General features: G+C 44.4%; 1 protein-coding gene across 2 annotated transcripts in view; it reads left to right on the forward strand.

Moving 5' to 3' along the window:
- The window catches only part of cntfr (ciliary neurotrophic factor receptor), a 346559-nt gene extending 333354 nt beyond the window's left edge, over positions 1 to 13205 (forward strand). For both annotated transcript variants that reach the window (XM_085974105.1, XM_085974111.1), the window contains one exon: positions 10742 to 13205. In XM_085974105.1, the coding sequence (XP_085830231.1) occupies position 10742 (1 nt within the window). In that variant the 3' untranslated portion in view covers positions 10743 to 13205. The remainder of the gene's footprint in view (positions 1 to 10741) is intronic.
- The last annotated feature ends 2651 nt before the right edge of the window (positions 13206 to 15856 follow it).

The raw sequence follows: 15856 nt of genomic DNA on the forward strand, positions 1-15856 counted from the left end.
GGGAGTACCTTCACCACGCAGACTGCAGCGATTCAAGAAGGCGACTCACCACCACCTTCTCAAGGGCAACTAGGGATGGGCAATAAATGCTGGCCTTGCCAGTAACGGCCACATCCCATGAATGAATATTTAAAAAAAAGTGAATTGGCAGGAGATTTTATTCAAACCAACAGTTACTTGCTCCTTTGCCAAGGATATTTCTTTAAGACTTGTATAACCTGTTTAAATGAATTTCCTTGTACTTTAATTTGTGGAAGACTACAGTAGTGTTTCTGTATCAGCATCAACATCAAATCACAAGTTTATTAAATTGACTTTCTGTAATTCCATTACAATATTCATTTGATTATCATTTTGTTTAATGCTAAATGATATTAAAATGCACTAATAAAGCAGAGCAGGGGTGAATTTACATCCATAATTTTTCAAGCAAAAAGATGCTCACTGTTGTGTATGTAATATGTGTGCTACTTTGAACCTATGGACAGGACTGCACTACTTGTTGGGCGTAGTGATACGCAGTACCACTCCTGGCCATAGGGGTATAAATAGTACTGTGGGTACTGATCTCCCCTCAGTTCCCGCCTGTGGGCATGAAGTAAAGACCTATGTATAGTCCCTACCTCTAACCAGTAAAGACCTGTTTTATTGTTACTGATTAAGTCTGAGTATTAATTACTTGAACAACTCACAGATTTAACACTGGCGACGAGTCTGATTCGGACCCTGCGGCAGTCACTCCACGGCAGCTTCGTCCACAGCCAGGACGTTGCAGAGAGGTTTCCACCCTCTCCACCCCACTGGAAGACATCCTGACCTCGGAGCCTCCATCGGCGACCGTCAGCTTCTTCTCCAGCTTGGTGGTGGGTAAGCCGTTGTCTGAGCCGGGCAGCGACGCGACAGGCAGTCGACCGCGTTGGCCGCACGAACGGGGCTGGGGGAGCTGGAGGAATAGGGCGCGAGAGCCGCTTCGAACGGGAGGCGTTTCAACAGAGCGATCGCATCTCCTGATAAGAGCCGAGAGCCGCTTCGCGATCCAGCGATCGCATCCGCTGATAAGGGCCGCACTCGGGGGCTGAAGGGAGACGGCGTTGGGGGATGGGTGAAGACCGCCAAGCGCAGGAAAACCGCCATTTTGTGGGCGGAGGACGACGGCAAGAGCGGGAAGCCGCCATCTTGGATAGCAGTAAAAAAAAAAAAAAAATCTGAGAAATTGCAAATCTGATAAAGTACTACAATGCCTAAACACGGGAATATTAGCAACTTTGATAGTGACATCGAAGATTGGGCCATATATGTTGAACGAGTTAAAAATTATTGTAAGGCCAATAAAATTCATGAGGCTGATAAAGCACTAACATTATTAAATTTAATGGGTGCGAAGACATACGGGCAATTGAAACACCTGTTATCACCAGATGAACCGGCGGATAAGACGTTCGATGAGATTGTTACTGTCCTGAAAGATCATCTAAACCCCACGCCGCTGATGCTAGCGGAACGATTTAAATTTTACGACAGAAGGCAGCTACAGCATGAAAGCAATGCTGATTATTTGCTGGAATTGCGTAAATTAGCGAAATATTGCCAGTTTGGAACGGGACTGACAGAGGCACTTCGAGACAAATTTGTGTGTGGTTTATTTAAACAGGATACACAAAAGCGACTGCTCGAGGAGAATGAGCTGACGCTTGAGAAGGCGGTCACTATGGCAGCAGCACACGAAGCCGCAGCGAGAGGCACGGCAGTAATGCAGCTACGGTCACCGGAGCTCAGTGCACACAAATTGGGTGTGAGTTCTGGCAAATGTTATCGTTGTGGAAAGACAACGCATGATCAGAACCAGTGTTGGTTTAAAAACCAAGAATGTAGAACTTGTGGTAGGCTTGGACATATAGCTAGAGTATGCAGGTCAGCGAAGAAGACCAGCAACAAGAAGTCACCGCAAGGAAAATACGCAAAGGTACACAAGGTGACTGAACAGGAGTCCGATTCAGACGCTAGCAGTAATGAACTGGCTAGCTTAAGAGTACTCAACGCTGGTAAGGGTGCAGACCTCCAGACAATTTGGGTCACTCTTCAGATAGAAGGAGTCCAAGTAAAACTGGAATTGGACACTGGATCGGCATTGACGGTCATAAATAAGAAAGATTACGGAAAGTTATTCCAACATATTCCCCTACAGGATACGGGGATTATATTGGAAACATACACGGGGCAAAGAGTGTACCCCATCGGGAAAATAGAGGTTGCAGTGGTCCACAAGGGCGAAGACAGTCAAATAATGGACTTATATGTGATATCTGAAGGAGGTCCTCCACTACTAGGATGGGAGTGGATTAGGAAAATGAATATGGACTGGCATTTCCTACAAACAATAACGAGTGAGAACTCGGTGAAGATAGTCGGCCCAGACTCTGGAACGGATGATGGTAAGCCCAACTCAGGTGCAAAAGACAAAGTTTCAGCACAGAATTCCACTGAGCAACAACAACATAGTTTAACTGTGGATTCTGAGTCTGGCAAGTCTACTGATGTGCCCATTTCTGAGGGACACCGGGCTCGAACTCAACTCCATTTCAAACTACAACAGCAATTAGAACAAATGCTTCGCCGTTGTGAGCAAGAGTTGAATGCAACGAAAGAGTTCTTTGATATAGAGTTGGAGAATCTGGAAAGACAACAGAAGCAGCTGATGGAGAAAATGGAGCAGGAGCACACAAAACGTCTGATGTCAGAGGAGTTAACGGTCAGCCAACTCCTGCATATGCTGAAGGACAGGACTCTGAAATGGGAAAAACTTGAACACGAACTTCAATATTCAAACGAAAGGGGTTCAGAGCTCTCAAAGGTTATTGGAAGAGCTGAGGTGGCAACACAGACTGAGATGACTGCAACAGAGCAGCCCTTGGATGCCAAAAGTACGCTGACTCACGTCAACGTAGAACAACAGACCGCTGAAACAGCTGCTCCGGTAGAGGGATTGAATAGTCCGATCAATCAATCTCCAAAAGAAGTTGAAGTAGTAAAATCTCAAATGAGGTCATTAGTAAACGACTTGCTGAAAGCCCAGAAAAAGCTGGATGAAGAGGTACGCATGAAGAAGTCTCTTCAGGAAAGATGTCTGGACTTGGAACAAAAGCTGGCTAACGCCCAGCTGGGTATGGAGGAAATAGAAGACCCTCTCGCTGGCCTAGATCAGGACGACACCGAATATTACTATGTCCTGTCCTGCCCAACTTGTAACTTCGACTCCCACCATACAGAAATCATGGAGGAGCACCGAAAGTCTACGGAACATCGGGAGAAGGTGGCTCTACTACGGAAAAAGGAGGGAGAGAAGGAGGAACTGCGCATGCAGCTGGCAGCTGACAGTGGAGCCCAGAGAGTCTCCAAGAAGCAGAAAAGGAAAAGTCGAAACAGAAGATGACCCATCTGAACCATTATTACCTCTACCAGATCACACACGTGGTCCCTCCGAACGGAGCCAATTCAGTTCGGAAGTTCAAACTGTTAAATCCATGGAAGGACTATTGAATGAGTCACTCCAGCAACGTGAACCGACTCCACCACAGAGATTGAATCTGTGAGCTGTTTTCCGCAGAGACTGAATCTGTGATCTGTTTTGACATGAAGTTATCTATGTATCTATGTTATTCTGTTATGTAAACCTGAAGTTATATATGTATATATGTTATTACGTTATGTTAAATGGGGAGATGACTGTAAAGCTAGGAAGGGAGGAATGTTGTGTATGTAATATGTGTGCTACTTTGAACCTATGGACAGGACTGCACTACTTGTTGGGCGTAGTGATACGCAGTACCACTCCTGGCCATAGGGGTATAAATAGTACTGTGGGTACTGATCTCCCCTCAGTTCCCGCCTGTGGGCATGAAGTAAAGACCTATGTATAGTCCCTACCTCTAACCAGTAAAGACCTGTTTTATTGTTACTGATTAAGTCTGAGTATTAATTACTTGAACAACTCACAGATTTAACACTCACCTGAAATTTTTACAGCGGGTGGTTGGGGGGCTTCTCCCGATCTCTCACTGTAACTTAGGTGGAAGAATGGTGCAACCCCTAAAAATAGCCATTTTTGCCATTTCTTCAGGGTTTCTGCTGATCTTCCATCAAAGTTCTGGTGGGAGATGTGAAGAATCCCATAAAATTCTCCCCCACTGATTTAACTGTGCTGTTAAAGTAGGGTATCTGATGTAGGAGAGAAGGGAAATAAATGAGAGAGGCTGCACTAGACTATATACTAGTGGCCAGAAAAAGAAACCAAAGACTGCCTCACCTAAGGGTATTGTAGCTGAATGGTTATAGTACTGGACTAGCAACCCAAAGATCATGAGTTCACAGCAAATCGTGAATATGAATACAATAAATCTGTTCACTTGCAGCCAGGAAAGCTGATGGTTTGTTGTAAATATCCAACTGGCTCACTAACATCCTTTGGGGAAGATTAACCTAGTATCCCTACATGTGACTCCAGCTCCACACAAGGTGGTTGGATCTTAATGCTCTGAGGATTGGTCAATAAATGCTGCTCTGCCAGTGTAGCTTGCTTATCAAGCTGATCACTCAGTGGGTAAATGAGGTGCAATACAGGGAAGCTGTATGACATAAAGAAAGTGCAAGCTGGAATGCCTCCCATGGTCACATAACTCTTTAAGACTCACACGTGATAAATATGTATTTGGATGAGGCACTCAAAGGCTGCCAGCGACATTGAAGCCGCACCCTATCAAGAGCTTGAGGATAAAAAAGGGACATAAAATGGTGAGCACAAGAATCTAAGGGATAATTTTACACCGTTCACTTTACAGCGCATATCAGAATATTGAATATGGAGGTAGTGTGGCCATGATGTGACATATGCTATTTTTAGTACATTCATTTAAATGGATGAAATATTGTCGGACTGTGTAACAGGTGTCTTATCCTCTGTGACCAATTTTCTAATATGAACTTCTGGCATGCAATTCTCTGCATAGGAAGTGCAAAAGCAGAAAACTTACTTCTTTCAAATGGCACCAAGGGCATTAAGTACTTGAATAGTTAAAAATGAAATATCCCTTTTATGTAGCCTACAATGTCTAGCCAAATATCTTAAACAAGCACAGTAAGTCTTGGACTACTAACAAAATCCAGCAAATTTATATTTTTTGTAAGTACCTTGATATTGCAACAAGCATACAAAGACCTACATATCCCTGGGTATCATATGCCTTTGATGACTGTTAGCTCTCTGCATCTCATGGAGAATCCTGGTTTCCTGAGTATTTCCATCTTAGTCCACTCCTTCTGCAAACACTGTACAAACAAGCTCTTATTTCACGATGGAGCTGCCTTTTTTCTCAGCTTTGTTTTTAATTCATCCCAGAGGAATTCAGCAGGCTTGAGGTCAGGGTTCTGAGCCAGTTCACTGCTGGGACAGCACACCCTGATCTTGTTTCCACTTGCTCACAAGACTTGCTGTATGTGGAGGGCACTGCACCACCACCAGGGATTAAAAGGAAGATGTTGGGTAAAAGAAAACAGCACTCGATATAAACATTACTGCAGTGGCTTAAGATGGAGGAAGAGATTTCACTGTTTGCTATTTGTAATGAAATTGTAACCATTCTCTTATACTCAAGATTATAATTTCACTACAAATAGCTGACTGAGGAAATCTTCCCATGATAAGAAAGAAGGCTATAAAAAGCTGTAAGGAAGAACAAACATTCCCTATCTTAGGCATTTTTTTTACCAAGATAAATATTTGCAAGTATCTTTTGCTTAATAGTTTTTAATTTGTGCTGTAAATTAAATAAATATTGATCATTCATCTGCATATTAACTCACAATGGTTATCTTCTTGAATGTTACTCTCCAGGATTTCACTAAAAATCACAGCAACCAAACAAACTAACTAATATACAAGATATCAATTAAGAATTTAAGCTCAGTCTTTTTCACTTCTAAACCCTAGTAGAGTCAAATTTATCCCAGTAAAGGTGGATGAAAGTCTTTGCTACCTCTTCAATTAAATCAGAACTGTCAGGAGTGAAAGGAATGTTTTGCAAACCTTAAGCTAATTCATGATGGACAGCAGGAAGAACCGTTTGTGCTTCCTCTTAATTTGATGCTCAGCTATATTCCGACATGCAGGAAAGCACTCTGTGGTTGTTAGGATTTTACTAATTCCCATGATTATTGAATAACTTGTGAGTGTCTGTACTCTAACAGCATTAATGAAAACCAAAGCCAGCATGGTTGCACAGTGGGTTGTAACTCCATGTAGGATGTGAGCTTCTGACCACGGTTCCTAGCCACAGTTTAGTTTAATTGTGAAACCTAGGTGAAAGACCAAGGCCCACAGATTGTAAAAGAGTAGGAAAAAAGATGGGTAAATCAATAAGTAATGATAGGGTTTTAAAAGTGTGAATGTAGTAGGAGGAAGGAAAGACAGTTTGGAGATCCTGAATGAGTTAGAGTAGGAGTGAGGTAGTCACTCATTAAGCTCCTGAGCTCAGGTATCTCAACATAGAAGCGCATCAATGGCTGGAAGGAAAAAAGAGGGAAAGTTGCTCAGGGCACATCAAGTTAGGATGAAATTAGCTGGGTATAGAATAACATTGACAAAAGCTGGAAGCATTCTACCTGACTGTTCACTGGGCTGCAAATGGTTCAGGGACATAAAATGGAAATGAATGGAAATTTACATCTCTTCAATAGATGCTAAAGAGAAGTAATTTTGAAGGATACGTGCCATCTTGTAAGAAAGTTTTATAAGTCGACTCTGTAAACACAGTGGGTAGATTTTAACTTTGTGCAATAGTGTAAAATGGGGGATAGGGAATTGGCAGCCATTTCACATCTCTGCCGATTTTTATTTGCATTGTAGGTCTGCAGTATTAGTCACATAGGCTGCACAGCCATATAGGTGAGAACTTGCCAATCCAAGAGAATTTATCTTGTTTAACTTAATTGCAGACATTGAATAGTCCATTAAACTGATCAGAAATAGCTGGGGGAAGCCTCATCATTTCTCATTTCAAGTATAGTGTTTTCCAAGCATTCCAAAATAAATCAAATGTTCTTCTATAGTTAAATGTTAAAGGATGGTGACACAACTCATTGGTGCTGTGATACACTATGTCATGAACTGAGAAGACACAGACGTACACTTACTATTTGCCAAAAAGTGACTTCCAGGTAGTTACCATGCTTTTTGGGGAAGGGCATAGAGCCGAAGTTACAGAGCAGGATTTTCACAATCTAGGGACCGGATTGCCTGCTCATCCTTTCCTGGGATTGCCTGCTCATCCTTTCCTGGGATTGCCTGCTCATCCTTTCCTAGTATGAACCAAAAAGACAAAAGCAAAAATGGAAGCAAAAACATTTGGTAATGAAAACAGGTGTTGTGAAAATAATACTTTATGATGAATATAATTGTTATCTCTTGCATATAATGTATTTCATGTATGTGGGTAACAACCCACCCAGAACTACTTGCTGTGATCCACCAGAGCAGCAGTAACCCTAATAAGCAGCACTGAGTTTGTTGTTGAATCAATGCCACCAAAAGAGTATGTTGTTCTAAACCATCTTGAGTACCGCGTACAGTTTTGGTCTCCTTATTTAAGGAAGGTTATACAGGTAGACTATCCTTTATCCGAAAACCTCGGGACCAGCCGAGTTTCGGATAAAGGAGAATTTCGGATTTCGGAAGGTGGGTCGGCGGGGGTCCGCGGGGGGGTCGGCGGGGGGTCGTGCGCACGACTTACGCTGACGCTCAGCGTAAGTCAGTCGGCGCCGGCGGGGTGCGCGGGGGGGGGTCGGCGGTTGTCGGGGCTGGCGGGGGGGTCGGCGGTTGTCGGGGCTGGCGGGGTCCGCGGGGGGGTCGGCGGTTGTCGGGGCCGGCGGGGTCCGCGGGGGGGTCGGCGGTTGTCGGGGCTGGCGGGGTCGGCGGTTGTCGGGGCTGGCGGGGTCCGCGGGGGGGTCGGCGGTTGTCGGGGCTGGCGGGGTCCGCGGGGGGGTCGGCGGTTGTCGGGGCTGGCGGGGTCCGCGGGGGGGTCCGCAGTTGTCGGGGCCGGCGGGGTCCGCGGGGGGGTCGGCGGTTGTCGGGGCTGGCGGGGTCGGCGGTTGTCGGGGCTGGCGGGGTCCGCGGGGGGGTCGGCGGTTGTCGGGGCTGGCGGGGTCGGCGGTTGTCGGGGCTGGCGGGGTCCGCGGGGGGGTCGGCGGTTGTCGGGGCTGGCGGGGTCCGCGGGGGGGTCGGCGGTTGTCGGGGCCGGCAGGTCCGCGGGGGGGTCGGCGGTTGTCGGGGCTGGCGGGGTCCGCGGGGGGGTCGGCGGTTGTCGGGGCTGGCGGGGTCGGCGGTTGTCGGGGCTGGCGGTTGTCGGGGCTGGCGGGGTCCGCGGGGTGGTCGGCGGTTGTCGGGGCTGGCGGGGTCGGCGGTTGTCGGGGCTGGCGGGGTCCGCGGGGGGGTCGGCGGTTGTCGGGGCTGGCGGGGTCCGCGGGGGGGTCGGCGGTTGTCGGGGCCGGCGGGTCCGCGGGGGGGTCGGCGGTTGTCGGGGCTGGCGGGGTCCGCGGGGGGGTCGGCGGTTGTCGGGGCTGGCGGGGTTGTCGGGGCCGGCGGGGTCGGCGGTTGTCGGGGCTGGCGGGGTCGGCGGCGTCGGCGGGGGGGTCGTGCGCACGACTTACCCTTTATCCGAACTTCCGCAACCGGAACCCTCTAAAAACCTTCGGTTTTTTCGTTCAGCGTAAGCCGTACGCACGACTTACGCTGAACGAAAAAACCTTCGGTTTTTAGAGGGTTTCGGTTTTCGGAAGTCCGGATAAAGGGTAGTCTACCTGTACTTGCATTGGAGGCAGTTCAGAGACGATTCACTAGGTTAATTCCAGAGATGAGGGGGTTGACTTATGAGGAAAGGTTGAGCAGGTTGGGTCTATACTCATTGGAATTTAGAAGAATGAGAGGTGATCTTATTGAAACATATAAGATACTGAGGGGGCTCGACAAGGTAGATGCAGAGAGGATGTTTCCCCTTGTGGGGAAATCCAGAACTCGGAGGCATAGTTTCAGAATAAAGGGTCGCCCTTTTAGAACTGAGATGAGGAGGAATCTCTTCTCTCAGACGGTCTTAAATCTGTGGAATTCTCTGCCCCAGAGAGCTGTGGAGGCTGGGTCATTGAATACATTTAAGGTGGAGATAGACAGATTTTTGCAAGATAAGGGAGTGATGGGTTATGGGGAGTGGGCTGGGAAGTGGTTTTGAGCCCAAGATCAGCCATGATCTTATTGAATGGTGGAGCAGGCTCGAGGGGCCAAGTGGCCTATTCCTGCTTCTATTTCTTATGTTTCTTATGTTCTTATCAGTCAACTCGCAATCCCTCACTTTCTTTCTTATGATCTAGGAACATTCCTGTTGGTTATTTCACAGTACTCTTTGCACAAAAAGACCACAATAATACACCAAGGCCTAGAAATTCAGTGGGCTGCGCCACCAGTTAGCGCCCAAAGAGGGCACTTCGTGGGTTTAGCACCACTGGCCACGCCTCCCGCGAAATTTAGCTGGGCACTAATGGCGGTGTTAGCCGGTAGCGCTGCGCCACCACCGATGACGTCATCGGTGTGTGCAGCGCCCCGCTACCGCCCCGATCGCAAAATTTGGTAGCGCCCCCCGCTGTAACGCCGGTCGCAACTTGTGACCGGTTCAGTGGGGCCTACCTGCGGTGGTAGAGGCGCTGAGGTGCAGCGTGGCCTTTTTTTTTTGCTGGCCGTCTGCCAGCATCTCTTCGCGCAGCCGTCCCCAGCCTCCAGAGCCCCCCCCACCCCACGTTGTGCCGGCTGTCTCCCAAGAGTCCGGCACTTCTCCTCGGTGCCGGGCTCTTTAGCCGGCACTCGCGACCTCAGATCGTGCTGCAGCAGGCCCCTCCCCTTTAAGAAGGGGAGGAAGGCCTGCAGTACCGCAGCGTGCCGTGTCGCAGCGTGTGGCGCTGCGGCACATTGCACTGCAAACTTCAGTTGCAGCGCCCCAAGACGGATGTGGGGCGCCTCGAGTAGCGCTGCGCTTCCGTCTGGGGCGCTGAAACTGAATTTCCGGCGGGCGCTCGCAACTCCTTCCGGGGCGGTACTTCCGGCGCCCTGGCGAGACTGGCGCCCCGTCGAATTTCTAGGCCCAAACCTTTACATAAGAGGGTTTTTTTTTAATACAGAAATGCACAACAGGTCAGTCAGCACATGAAAGAGAAAATAAATTGATGTTCAGCTGAAACTGGGCTTTTTGATTTTTGTTTCATGGTCAAGGGGTAGATAGGAAAATAAGTCAGACAGTTGTTCAGACTCAGCCAGGTACAATAAAAGGGAAATTTATTGATAAGTAGATCAATGGATAGAAAGTTTGTTAAATATAGTGTCAGACCACTCATGAAGGAGAACCTATATAATTAACTCACAGCTTCGTTGCTTTTAAATTATGGATTAAATAAACATCATATTCAGCAACTTTCTATAGAGTGTCCTCGCTACTGTCAATGAATTATTGATGTCTTATCATCCACAGTTTGCATGTCCTTATTATTAAAGAATAACACTTGCCATGACTAGTAGGAATATCTTATGCGAAAGAGATCACAGTAGCGGCCTTTCGCTGCACTGTATAATAGAAACATATTTTGAAATGTAGGTTAAAATTATTTTTGCTTAGAAAATATTTCTAACAACACTTTCCCTTTCTTTCAACAGATTATTACTTTGCTTTCCTGTAGTAAAAAGCAAAGGCAATTATGAGAATCCATGCTTTTTATTTTGCACATGTGGATGTGGATCCAATGCATCTCCCTTTCAACATGATTCCTAAAAAAATAACTCCTAGGAATGTGAAGCTCAGATCCCTGTGAAAGTCCATCGGACACAGACACATAAACTGAAGGAAAGCAAAAGCATGGATCTCTACCGGACACATCACCTTGCAGATATATTTTTTTGAAGGGCAAATGAATACCATTTAATCTTGCATCTGGTGAGGAAAATATTTTCAAAATTAATGTGAAAGAAACCAACCACATACAGCTAAATCATCATGCCAAAGACACCGTGATCTCCATGAACTTTTAACCACAATGCTCTGCTTCCTGAAATACCTGCATCTGAGTAGTGAGAGCGGACGCTAATAGATGACGGGATACTGTTGGTGACAGTACTGTGAAAGTTTTGAGCATGCGGATTGTGGCCTGTAATTTTATCACAATTGTTTTAAAACAATGTTTTGTACTTATGGCTGATATCAAATGATGGGGCTGTAATGCTCCACTATGAACATTATGCCCTAATACGCCTGTGATGGACTGCATTGATTTTTTTTTACTGGAAAACATATTTGTATGCTAGTCAGTTATAACAGTCGTAGATTCTGCTCTGTAAAAGGAAAATCACATATCGTCATTGCTTGTTAGCTTTCTTTAAAAAAAATTAAAAAACATAAAAAGGAGCATTTTAACTTTTCACATACTTTCCAAAAACGCCATCTACATAAACTTGACAGTACACAGGTCCAACTTAAATTTAGTTATGCAGGGAGAATGTCAGGGGTCCTGTATCTGTCTATCAATTAATAATCACCATAGAATTCGTTTTACAGAAGTCAGTAGCTCAGTCCACAAATTTCTTCTGTAAAGAACTTAACAGTTTATCTTAAACACACAAAAATGACTTATTTAACAATTAGTGGTTAAGTGTTAGAATTAGACTATTGTAAGAATTAGAAACTTGATCTTTTTAAATAAAATACAAAAATAAGAGCTCACGTATTAGAAACTGATCATCTAACAATGGTGTCTCATTGAATATATAGGAATTTGTTTTATTTCCAAGGCTCTTTATGTATATAGAAGCGTTTACCGTATTCACCAAACCAATTTGAACCTATGCATTATTCTATGATAATGCACTTACCAAGTACCATTTTCTGTCTAGTCAAAATCAAGTTACCCAACGAACCATATTTTTATTTAATTTTTTATAATTTTACTGTTGAATAAAATCTAACTTTGTATAACATCATTAATGTAATTTTTGAGCTGTGTTTTATTTCCAAAATGTACACAGCATTTTCTGGGACTGTGTCCATCAAATATGGGCAACTGCAAACACTTTGTAATATCTGTTATAACTTTTCTTCTAAAGGCTTAAGAACGTAGAGACAGGTGTAGGTTCCCTGCTTTTAAGATTCAGTGGTTAGTGCTAAACTATATCTTTGTCATCCAAATATGGATAATTTCAGCTCCAGTCAACCCCAGTGGAGGTTCATTGAAAGGATCCCATTGCTTTTTGCACTGGGTTAGAAATATTTTTTAAGTTAGTCTCTGGCTACATTAGAACCATTAGATTTCTTCACATGTCTGTGTTGTAACAAGTGTTCAAAAGCAAACCGCAACTACCTACCTGAAGACTTTTTCAAAGTTGCTGTGGGTCAGAATTCTGCCTGGCTACCTCTGCATCCAATCCATCGTAGCATGCTCCTTCTGGTGCATTACTTGGTGGATCATACATCTCCATCTCTCACAGTTCCTATATTCTGTGGAGCCCTGATAAGGTTAATTCTATTATACCAAAGGGAAAATCACTCTTAACAGGGATTTATTCTTATCAAAGATGATTGCCATTATATTTATTAAAGCTTAGCCTACTCTTCTTATCTCCCATGAATTGTGTTATGGTTGTACTCTGTTGCATGTGGTTACATATATATCGCAGATATTCCTGGTGGAAGCTACCCACTTGTGAACTGATGAAATGGACTCTTCCAAATATTGTATTAAAAAGAACAGCATTAAGTGATGATTGCCTTTCAAGTTACTCACCTCAATATCCACATTGTCCCATTTACAGTAGCCTCTTCTTGTAACATTCTCTGATAAATTACCACCTCTGATGCAGCACACAGTGCTTATGGCTCCCTCAGTCATAGATAACATGCTTATCATATCACGTGTAATTCTCAAAACAAACTTATAGCAGAGATTCTATTGTGTGTACTTTCTCCCTCTTTATTTTGTGAGTAACTGCATCTTATATGAACAATCCAAAACACAATATTTGTGCTTAACATTTTTCTGTGAGAATACTTCTTACCAGTGTCAATATTATCTAGCTTCTATTGTATTCCATGTATCATTTTTGAACAGTAAAGTCGAGTTTTTTGGACCTACGTGGAGTCACTTGTTTATCAATTGTGTAATTAGAAATTGTTATTTTATTTCAAACCAATGAGCTATGGGCTGATCCACCGGAGGAGATATTAAAACATGCTCCCTGTACGGTTTTTGAGTGAGTAGGACTGAACCATTCAAAACAGTAAGAAACCCAGGTTCAACTCTTGGCCTGCACTGATTTGGTTGTTCTCAGCCAGTGCAGGATCTGGACACAACAACTGGTCTTCGCTTAGGGGTCAGGGGTCCTAATTCAGATCACTAACCAGTGACTTCTGCTGTTAAGGCTTACGTGAATAATGACCACTTGAAGTACTGGAGGCCAGCTGGCGACCATAGAAACATACTACAGATTGAGACAGCACATGCACCAAAAGGGGGAGAATCTCCACAAACTGGCACTAATTTCTACAGGTGAAATTGTCGAAATAGTCATTTTTTTTATGCACTCTCCCTCTTATGATATAATGGGGGGGTGGAGGGAGTATTTTTGCATACTACGTTAATGAGGCAGCTATTTGCTCCACCTGCCCAAAATAGGCCACTGGAGTCCAAGCCATTTCCGTGATTGGGCCTCATTTATATTAGTCTGATGATGCACTTCTTATAAGCAGCTCACCAAGTTGGAGTCAGGAAGCCTGGCAGGGTGGCTGATTATGAAGGACCTGTAGCTGCATCTTAATGGGGAGGGATGAAAGCAACAGGAGTGAAATGGAGCAGCAATTTATAGCGGAAGCAACTTGTTTTGCAGCACTTACAGCAGCAAATGCATTAAATATGGAAGCTTTTGAGGCTCATAACCCACAGCGATTGCAGTAAAAAGGAGTGCCATATCTGCTTCAAGCTTTCCCTGACTGGAGCTAAGGATCCCTTTAATGTACGCTCAGAATGGCTGCCTCCCAACTTATACCATCCATCTTTGGTGGGATGGATCAAGAACTGGTGGTAGCAGAGACAAAAGTGCCATCAGGAGCCGTAACTAAGTTTTTTGACTCCAATTTGCATTTATTCATGAGGCTCCTGCTTTGTCTGGTGGGAGCTCTGGCCTCCTAAATTGAGGCCCATCCAAAAATTGGAACAGGTGGACCACAAGCGTTAAGTCTATTCCACTCATGACTTTGGTCCCACTATGGTCCCATTTTAAGGCACAAACCGGACACAAAAAATTACCTCCATTATTATTAATTTTGGCTTGCTGTAGATGTCCACAAGGTACAGATGTTAAACTAATCTTGTAACAAAAACCTACAAACTATTCACTGTCTGTGAGAAAGGAATGGGTCTTTGTAAAGTAATAGGCTAAAAGTTACAGTCATAATTATTAGTGGACTAATGTTTAATGCATTCATATGAAATTCCTCTCTCTGCTATTTTAATGGAGGCAGTAACACAGTTAAAATAAAAAGGTTCAATTAAAATAGTGGCCAAAGGAATGTCATCTGCATGCAGTAAACATTCATCCACTAAAATCACCCAACACTAATTTCTTGTCTAATATATTTTGAATTAAATTAAGAACTTGCATTTACACAGCACCTTCCATGACCTCAGAACAGAAAGAGTAATGTTAGAAGGAGAGTGGGATTAAACTAGCCAAGACTCACTGTCCTGTGATCCCTGTTAGAAAGTTAGCATGGCATCAATTGAGAACAGGGTTGACCTATCAAAGCTTACATATGGATACTGGCCACTTGGTGAGAGCATCAGAGGGCAAGCCACTCATGAAACTGTACTACAGTAAGGAAGTCAATTGGGGGTATCATTTTTGCAGGCATTCTCTCGATTGTCTTCAGCAAATTTGGTGGAAGATCCACGGAAACCCTGTAGGGCATAGGAACAGGAGTAGGCTATTCAGCCCCTCGAACTTGGTTCGCCATTCAATTAGAAGTAAAAATGGTATACAAAGCATTTATGGTCTTCCTCTGGGGTTTCCCTGGAGCTTCTGCCAAAGTTACATCTGACAATCGGGAGAACTTCCGCGAATGGCGAATGTCTTTAGGATGGGAGGGGAGAGGAGAAAATTGGAGAAAATGCCACCTTAACAAGTATGAGTACATTTTAGCATGTAGATTCTTTTCAACGTGATATTGATTCCTTTAAAAGAATTGCAATTTCTTCCTACCTCTGATTGTTTCATTATCTCACAATAATCTTGATAGTTGATAAAACATTCAAATCCAGGACTACCATTTAACAATGTAGCTCACCTACAATTGTTGACCAGTAATCTCTATGTAGTTATATGGCTACATGTGCATATCAAACTATTGCATTTAATGGGCTGCAAGCAGTTCTGCATTAACCATTTGTGAGTAAAAAATATTTTGTAAGTTCAATCTAAAATACACAACAAGGATAGTGTAACCTGAAATGCCTTTCTTGTCCATGGCACTATTACAATTATGACTGAAATTAGAGAATATCGAGTAGTGCCAAATACAAACATAACGGGCTAGAAATTCAGCTGGTTTGCACCTCCCATTAGCGTTCCGGAGGGGCGATAATGGGGCGCTAACCGCTTACCGCCCGGGCACGGCGAGAATATCGCCTCCCGCTAAATTCAGCAGGAGGTTTGCGGTGACAGTATGGCGTTGCGCCCCGATCTCCTTCACCCAGAGATTGTGACGTCATTGCTGTGCGCATCGCCCCG

The sequence above is a fragment of the Somniosus microcephalus genome, chromosome 2, assembly GCF_052327205.1.
Source record: "Somniosus microcephalus isolate GS21.2 chromosome 2, FLI_Smic_1.0, whole genome shotgun sequence".
NCBI classification, from domain to species: Eukaryota; Metazoa; Chordata; class Chondrichthyes; order Squaliformes; family Somniosidae; genus Somniosus; species Somniosus microcephalus.